This window comes from Miniopterus schreibersii, assembly GCF_964146895.1.
Source record: "Miniopterus schreibersii genome assembly, chromosome: 3".
Lineage (NCBI taxonomy): Eukaryota > Metazoa > Chordata > Mammalia > Chiroptera > Miniopteridae > Miniopterus > Miniopterus schreibersii.
In genome coordinates this window covers 75,492,385-75,501,712 of record NC_138103.1, presented here as the reverse complement: position 1 = coordinate 75,501,712, position 9,328 = coordinate 75,492,385, and the positions used below count along the sequence as shown (strand labels likewise).

The following is a 9,328-nucleotide window of genomic DNA, read 5'->3' as shown; positions in this document are numbered from 1 at the left end:
TTAGATGCTGACAACCACAAAAATGAAAACCAAAAACAGTCTTTGTTTGCTTATATGCAGTAAATGTAGAAAATTCAAAAGAATCACACTAGATGTTTAGAACAGGAAAGTCTAGCAAGGTTGTTGGGTACAAAAATCAGTACACAAAACATGTATACACACACTATATAAGCAACAAACAGAAAACTGAAATTGTAAAATAACCCCATTTATAACAGAATCAAATATCAAGGCACCTGTTAGTTAAATAACTGTTGAAGCTAGGGATGAGTACTATTATCTTTACTTTTATATATATATGAAATTTTAATACATTTTTTAAACATGTCAAATACCTAGGAATAAATCTAACAAAATATTTGCAAACCTTTACAGAGAAATTTAAATATTTTTCTCATTTATTCTAAATAAATAAAGGTGTAAACTATGTTCATGGACTGAAAGGCTTAATACTGTAAAGATAGCAAGTCTCTTCAAATTGATTTATAAATTCAATACAGTACAAGTCAAAATCTCAACTGTGTATGTGTTTGTGTGTGTGTGTTTAGTTGATAACCTGATATTAAAATTTGAACAGAAGTGGAAAAAGTCAAAAAAATATTTGGAGCCCCGGCCGTTGTGGCTCAGTTGGTTGGGTGTCATCCCATACACCAAAGGGTTGTGGGTTCAATTCCCACTCAGGGTACATGGCCAGGGTTGCAGGCTCGATCCCCTGGGGGGGGGGGGGGTGCAGGAGGCAGCCGATCAATGTTCTGCTCTCACATGGGTGTTTCTCTCTCTCCCTCTCTCTCTAAATATCAATAAAAATACTTAAATATATATTATATATATATTTGGAAATAGTCTTTAACCATATTAATAATGCAAAGTAAAACCATAATGAGACCATCATATACCAGCAAGTCTTGCTGAGGATGCTGAGCAAAGGCACTCATGCTGCTGACGGGAGTGTGCACGGGTACAACCACTTTGAACAATTGCTATTATCCACTCAGCAATTTCACTCTCTCCATAAGTATATTATACTTAAAGAAAAGTAACATTAAGAAGAAGAAAAGGAAAACTAACATATATTTCCAAAGATAAGCAATAGGAAAGGAGACTCTGGAAAGTAACCTCTACTGTGGAGAGCAAATTGAGTAAACAGTAGACTTATTCTTTGCTCTAAACAGAATTCCAAGGTTTGAAAATAAATTCTGAAACACTAAAAAACTCTCATTACTTTATCTATTTGCAAAGTAAGGTGGTACCCAAACCAGTACAGATACTTTTATCTATTTTTAAGTAAGAAAATCTGAGTCAATTATTGGAGGCATTCTGCTACAAAAGAACAGGGGCAGATCTCAGGTGCAAGGAAAAATCAGAACAAAGAGCAGAGCATCCCATTAGCGAGTGTTGCTCTAACTTTTTGGGTAGTTGCTCTCAGAAGCCTTCCAGATACTCCATAATCCAAGGGTACCGCTATCTGCAAAAGCACAAAGTAAGCAAAAGAAATGGACAAAGTACCCTCCTGAAGCTGGTACAAAAGCTCAAATCTCACTTCTTATTTTATCACAGAAATAAGTGACTAATATACAGCCAAGGCAATGATGTTAAGCATTTGAAGATACTTAAATAAATGCCAAAAAACCATGTATATTATTTTTATACAAAACAACAGTATTTATTTAGATCCTATTTACTTTCAAAAGAATGAGGAAGTTGGGGGAAATATATTTATAAAGGTAGTCTCATTTTGCTTAACCCACTTGTGGTTTTCATGAAACAACAAAGATTTGACTTAGAATCACATGTGTAAAGGGAATAAAAGATTGTATCCTGTTCAGTTTTCCATCTCTAGTCAAGACTGAAATTACACCACCGCAGTCAGAAGAAAAACTGTTCCGCTTATAGGTAAACATCAACAAGTATATATCTTATAACAGAACCAGCTTCAGTAAAATCTGTAATAGCATCCAACAAACCTGCAATAAAAGACACAGACATGATAACACAGGACATTTAAGAATCTTTATGCAACAATGAAAAACAGAATTTACACAGGATATATCATAACTGACTATTAAGTCAATAGCATCACAGTCACGGTACCCAGTGTCTCTTATTCAAGTACATACACTATTCCTAAGACTTGGTTATAGCAGAGACATCAGTAACTAGGATGTACACACAATTATTTCATAAACACCATGAAAACAACAAATAAAAATACCCTTAAATTTTCTAATAATTATAAACATGTTAACATTATGACTATATATTTATTTCATAATGTTTAACTGATTTGTACACTTTAAAAATAGCATTGAGTTTTAGAAAAATACTGATAATGGCTCAACATTTTTTAAGTCAGATCATATTTATATTTCAGTAGTCTGTATTTTCTGCTCTTCTTTCTTCCACCACCATACTCTCTAACCACTCTTCTACTCAAAACAACATCAGAGCTCTCCACCGGCTGTGAAGTATTACATCCGAAAACTTCTAGTTCTTTGAAATGGTTGGAAAGGATTTCTTAGTGCCCACATTAGCAGCTGTGGTTTTGGTTTTGGTTTTTCAGGAAACAGGAGTGCTTCACTTTCTGGTGTGGGAAATCGTTCTTGGTAGACATCAGGATAGGATTTTTGAAACTAAAAAGAAAAGATCCACAATGAGTCCAAAAAACAGATGAAAGCCAATAAAATTGGGCAATCTAATTTTAAAATGAGTTCCTGATCCCATACTTTCCTGTTTTTGTTTTGTTTTAATGTTTATTGTTTTCTATCAGAAAAGAGAACAAAGAAAACAGATCACAAATTTACTTCAACACAATGCATTTATTTATGTTAAATCATTTGATTCCACTTTCTGTGTATCTAATTCATCTTTAATTTGTTTCAATCTTCAAATAAACTTCTCATTTAAGTCACATTTCTTAAAATGTCCCCCAGTGCTAACTGTAAATAAACCTTACTTTAAAAATATTCACAAGTAGCTCTGACTTGAAAATAACATGTTCTAAACAATTAAAGAAAATTTTGATCCAACTACATTTCACCATTTCCCTGCATCTCTAACTCAGCGGCCCCTGCTTCTGCCCAAATGGAAAGCATTCTAGTATACATTATATTGTGAAAAGCTTACAGAGAAGCAACATGTTTCTCCTTTGCTCCTCACCACTGAACTCTTCTCCAAAGTTACTGAGAAAAATCTGAGTGGGAATCTAGAGCTCTGGTGCTGTGTATGATCCTGTATGTACGGTGTGTTCAGTAATCAAGCTATGCAGGATTCAGTCTTTAAAAATAAAAACCATTCATTTAACCTTGGATCAACATTTTAAGAACGGTCATAGTAAACCTATTTTGAGTTGAAAACTATTGTCTGAAACCCTAAGCCATGTTGTCTAATAGGAATTAAAAACTTAGTGACGCCCGAGGCAAGAAACCAATTTGATAAGGCTATTAGAACCAAAGTCTTTTAATTTCTAGACATTCTATATATGTAAATCCATCCTGATTTGCCTTTCAAAGAAATCTGTCATTTATTAGCATCTCTAAATATAAAGTAATTGCTCCACTAACTCCTATCATATGCCACATATCAAAATAAAAGATGAATATTAGAGAACACATGAAGAGTTCAGTAATGGCAAAGGATCTACACTGGAGAATGAGCATGTGGGAAACAACCATGCAAATCAGTGAGGCTTCTGGAATGCATGAGCTAAACAATGTGCTTTCAGCACTGCTCTCTCAGAAGATGAGATCCCGATGAAACCTATCGCAATAGAGAATTAAAACCACATAAGAACAATAGGGAGGGAGAGAAATGACTAGAGAACAGCCTCTGTACCTGCTTCAGCTTTTTCTTCTTCTCTTTCCTGGAGAGCTTGGCATCTGTTATGACTTCCTCCAACAGAGCTGCCAGAGGTTCCTGAGAGCCATATGCTCTCTGGTATTCAAATTCCTCTGGACTAATTTGGCGACAAAACGATGGAGCAGATAGAGTGATATCCATGTCAGCGCCTGGGTATTTTATCTGAAGCAAAAGGATTCATAAAGAAAGAAAAAAGTGTATTTTCAAATAAATTACAGAAATTTTGTTCAGATCAAGCACAGCATATCTCCCACTAGGAATGCCATGTCACTCCTCAATTTAACTGGGGAAAACTCCATATTAAAAAGTTAAAGTGTTTCAAGAACTTAAAAAAAAAAATCACTTAAAGACACAGTTTTAAATGAGATTTTTACCTTTTTAAACCCAAGAGCCATTTTAATAAAATGTCCTCTTAATTAATAAGGTCTGAAATTAAAACATCAACTGAACATGTTAGCTACAAAACGATTCAAAACAAAAAATGATGTTGAACACACACAGTGAAGTATCCAGGTTCCTTCTCCCATCTGAAGAGTCTGGTCCTCCCTCCCTGGGGGATGGGTGAGGCACGCCTTAGCTCAGCTGTCATGTAGAGAAGTCCTACAACCATCTCCAAACATGTGATGGTGAGAATCAGTGAAAACAAGGAATGTGCAGACACTGCACAGGGCAAAGGGAGAAGGGAGAATTAAGAGGAAAGATGATACCAAGACCTGTGAATAAATGAGCATCCGTTAAAAATATTCAACTTCAGAGTCCAAGAGCGTCATCTTCTCAAAAATACAGCATCTACTGTTCTTCTGCTGTGGATAAAACTACTACTATTGCATTCACTTCTTTGGCTTAAGATTTTTTTCCAGAAGCCACAGTTAAAAATAAGTGTTGCCAAGAAGAATATTACATTAAGTACGTTCCATGCCTCAATATCAGTTTACCAGATCAGTTAGAGACAACCTAAGAGAGACAGACCAGAACCATAGGGGAAGAGGTATACATAGGATACTTCCTTTTTTATTTGAAGGCCAGAAAAAGCAGAAAAGGGCCAGAATAAAGGGGACAGCCAGAGCCTAGGACACGAGAAAAACACCAGATACCTATGATTAAAGGGCACAAGAGGAAGGGAGGGGTTGCAAATAAAGTTGGTAGAAGGCTGGTGTAAAAAACAATGCCTACTGCACAAATGATCTATCCCAAGGTCAGCCGGAAACTGCCCCGAAACAATTCACCAGGACAGTCCAAATAACACTGTTCATTTTCAGAGAAGCACTGCCCTAAATGTGTTATCACGTAGGGGCTAAGTAGTCTATGTGCGAGAACAGAGGTCTATAGGAGCTTAGTGCTAAAACAAACCGCTCTTTGGCAAGTCTACTGAATAATTCTAAGAGAGAGGGTTACTGGACAATTGAGTAGTTACTGATTGTATTCAGTGCCATCACAGGTAAATTAACCATCATAGCTCAGCTGCCTGATCTTCAACTGACAGAAAAGGGCTCACAGGTGTAAGTTGCTGCAGCACATGCCTGTGCTACGTGAATACACGAACTTAGCAAGTACCAGAGCAACACAGTTCTCGCGATCACCTTTCCTTACAGAAATACAGCAAAAGATCTCTTTTCTTTCTTTTTTTTAAAATCTGAAAAATATCTAGTGGAGGCAGGGAGATTAAAAGATTAAACTAAAATAGCAGTAAGATTACACTTTTCACCTATGAAATGGCAAAGGTATATATTTTAATAACACCCAAAGTAGACAAGGGTGTAAAGAAATGAACACTCTTCTAACACTAATGGGAATAAAAATTGGAATGCTCATTCTAAAGGGAAATTTGGCAACATGCAACCAACACTTAAAATCTACTCATGGCCTTTGACCATGCAATGCTGCTCCTAGAATTTATTCTTAGAAAATAATCACGGATCAATCCAAAAAAAATAATAAATCTAGCTATAGAAATGTTTACTGTTACATTGCTCACAACATTAAAAAAATGGAAACAATCTAAATATCAACCAAAGTAAATCACTGAAATAAATTATGGTAAACCATATTATGGAATACTATGTTATCAATAATAATGACATAGTGTGGTAATGTAACAACAGTGATGACAAAGCTACCAACTGAGAAGTTACTATGTGATAAACATTCTTCTAAGCACTTGACATCTTAAGCCATTCAATCCTCAAAACAACCCTAGGAAGTAGGTATTAACTATCATTATCTCATTTTACAGATAGAGAGAGATGTTGGGGCAGATGCTGAAGCAAACATACATTACATGGCAGAACCAAGGTCAGCCAGCTAATAACGGGCATGGCAGGAATTCAAACACCATTGAGCTCGAGTCTGTGTTCTTGGTTGCTCCAGTGTCAATCAAGAATAATTTTAATGATGTAGGAAAATTTTCTTCTTGTATTGTTAAGATAGGAGAAAATAAGTTATGAAAAAGAAAGAAAGGGGAGGGGAGGGGAGGACAGGGGAGGACAGGGGAGGACAGGGGAAGGGATGGGAGGGGAGGGGAGGGGAGGGGAGGACAGGGGAGGGGAAGGGAGGGGAGGACAGGACAGGGGAGGACAGGGGAGGGGAGGACAGGGGAGGACAGGACAGGGGAGGACAGGGCAGGACAGGACAGGACAGGACAGGACAGGACAGGACAGGACAGGACAGGACAGGACAGTGATAACAGACTTATAGTGCTTACTACGTGCCAAACCTTGTTGTAAGCACCTTGTACGTATTAATTCACTTAATCCTCATAACAAAAAGTCCCAAGAAGTCTACCATGCTTACATGACTTTCTGGGAACAATTTCGTAGGGTTTCGTAATATCCCTTCCTTTACCTGCACTCTTCGTAGGTGAGCCACACGCTCCTCGATGGAGGTCTGCAAGGACAAAGGGACTTTCAGAATCTCTTGGTAATTGTCCATTAGAAACGTCACCAACCTAGCAGCTAATAAATCATCCAAGTCCACTTCATCCCTGGAGCACAAGATGCAATGGGAAAATGTCTGAATCATCTAAAAAAGAAAAAGAAAAAAGGTGGGGGGATTTTAAAATAAATACCAATGATTTTTTTTTCTTACTCTGAATTGAGTCCAATTTAATTTGCAAAAAGCAAGTGTGACTAGTCAGTGAGAGATGGCCCATAGCACAGGGTGCACATCCTACCTGGCCCCTGGCCACACAAGTCATCTCAGATGGGCTGATTTTCTTATTAATCAGCATGAGCAGAATGTGCACCTCATCTCACAGAGACTTGGCAGAGATGCTTGTCTAAAAGCTTTTAAAACCCTTCCACAGATGGTTTTAAATATATATTTAAACAAATTCCAAAAATTAACATTACCACCATGACCCTGATCATGTAGCACTTCTAAGTTTGGTGTACTTTATAGCCATTTAGTCTGATAATATCCTAATTTCATTATTGATTTTTTTTTAATATACTAGCACAGTTTGTGTGCCTCAACCATTACACATTTTCCTAGTTAACTTATTTTTCTCTAGGGTTTTGAATGTACATTTGACAATGACCTTTGAAGAAAACTGTGAGAATTTACAAGAAGTGCATTAAGTGATGTGAGTCTTTAGAGTAAGCAGAAATACAAAAAATACTATAGCAGCTGCTGCCACAGAATTCACAGTAACTACTCCATCCTTATTGCTATCCTTTGGATGGATTTTCTTTTTCCTTTCTTATTAATGTTATTGCTGAGAATCTTATTTCAAAGCCTATAAGCATGCAATTCTGTTTACTAAGACGTCACTTTCTCAGCACTGCAGTGATGCTTCATCTTCACTCATATTTATGTGGACTGAGATTCTTTACAGGGAGACAACGGACCCCAGGAACCCCACGAATGCCTTGAAATGTATGCAAAATTTCACACATGCATTCTCCTGGGGAATAAGTGCCAACTCTTCTTCAGCTTTTCAGAAAGGTCCACCAGCCTCCCTACCCAACCACACAAAAAGGGTCAAGAATCACTCCACAGGGCACTGAGTACTCTTCTGATCTTACTCCGCACTTCTCAAACTGGGCCAGGGGGTCCCCAGGGGTACACAGGGGTTCACCAGGACATGGAAATAACATGCACATACCAACGAAGCATCAATTTGACTCCAAGACTTAGAGAGAAATTTAGCTAATAAGCAATTCTAAACATAAACCCTACTGTAAAACACACGCTGACATAACAAAGTAATATTCAAAATTCCTCAGTTTTAGCAAAGTTGAGCATATTTTAAGAAAAAGCCTCCCTCATGGAGGCGCAGGTTCTCTTGCTCCAGCTGTCACGTCCAACCCCGCATCTTACTCTTCCCTCACTCAGCCCTGTGTAGGCTGCATCTCTCCTACTGGTTGGAGTAACGGCTCTGCAACCCTTTTGACCTGGAGGAGAGAGCGTTGTTTTCTTGAGAGATCACTTATCCTTTCTGTCCACCCTTCCTTTTCTATGTGTTGACAGTACACAGGCATCTCTACACTCAGAGTCCACCCCTGCTCACTCTTTTATTATATTCGTTAAGACACCAAGACCAAAAGTACAATACTAGTCTGGGGGGATCCTAAGCCATGGCTCTTTGAGCAAGCCTGCCATGCACCTTCCTCTGGTTCCAAGCCAGTAAACTTTACTCAGGTGAATTTTATTTCAAAAACTCAAGTCATGTTCGATGTTAGAACTCAGCCTACCAGTGTTCGGGTCCCAAGGCCATCGCAAAGTGGTGGCATCTCCTTATTTGAGCAGATCCTTGTCATCATCCTCATCAACAGCTGTAACTTTCTCCTATTTTCAGGTGGCAGGAGGAGGCAGCAAATCTGAAATGCTTCAATGGCCATTTTCTCTTTCTGTAACAAACCTGATTTAGAAAGAAAGTTTTTACTCTATAAAAACCTATAGCCTAATTGACTCTATTATGTTCATATTTTTACAAAATATGTATTACTAAAATTATGTAAAACATGTTTAATATATTCAACTATACTGGGCGAACTGATTATAGATCCACTGTCACTCATAAATCAGCACAGAAAATGCAAATCACCAACCAGTGCTTAAAAATATATAGAACAAACACAGCCATTTCCCCACCACAACCTTGACAGATACACCCGAGTTTTCATAGCACTTTTCCACTGAACCAAGAGCAGTCAGGTTGAGCCCAACCTAAACCCTAACATTTACTCTGTTAATAGGTCCAAGATAACATGAGCAAGAACATGAATGTGCCATCACTGCCCTGAATTCTTCCCTTTGTATTATTTCTTCATGAAAAGCAGATCACCATCTTACACGATTCTCACAGACCAAATAATAGAACTAATTAATGCTCCTATAGCCAATCCACTGCCAAATGGCTCTGCTTCTTTCTAAATAGCACCTGCCCAACAACCCTTCCTCCCACTTAAGCTATTTTTTCTAGTTAAGGGGGCCAATTCAATTGCGCTACATGCCATCCCTCCTCACCCAGTAT

The 9,328-nt window shown here is 37.8% G+C and overlaps 1 protein-coding gene across 1 annotated transcript in view; it reads right to left on the bottom strand.

Annotated features, from left to right (window-relative positions):
• Positions 1 to 1,638: 1,638 nt before the first annotated feature.
• DEPDC1B (DEP domain containing 1B) overlaps positions 1,639 to 9,328 on the bottom strand; it is a 53,621-nt gene continuing 45,931 nt past the window's right edge. Inside the window, exons 8-11 of the mRNA XM_081132318.1 lie at positions 8,547 to 8,713; positions 6,697 to 6,873; positions 3,832 to 4,017; positions 1,639 to 2,630 (exon numbers count right to left, since the gene is read on the bottom strand). Coding sequence (XP_080988444.1) covers positions 2,469 to 2,630; positions 3,832 to 4,017; positions 6,697 to 6,873; positions 8,547 to 8,713 — 692 coding nt within the window. The 3' untranslated portion in view covers positions 1,639 to 2,468. The remainder of the gene's footprint in view (positions 2,631 to 3,831; positions 4,018 to 6,696; positions 6,874 to 8,546; positions 8,714 to 9,328) is intronic.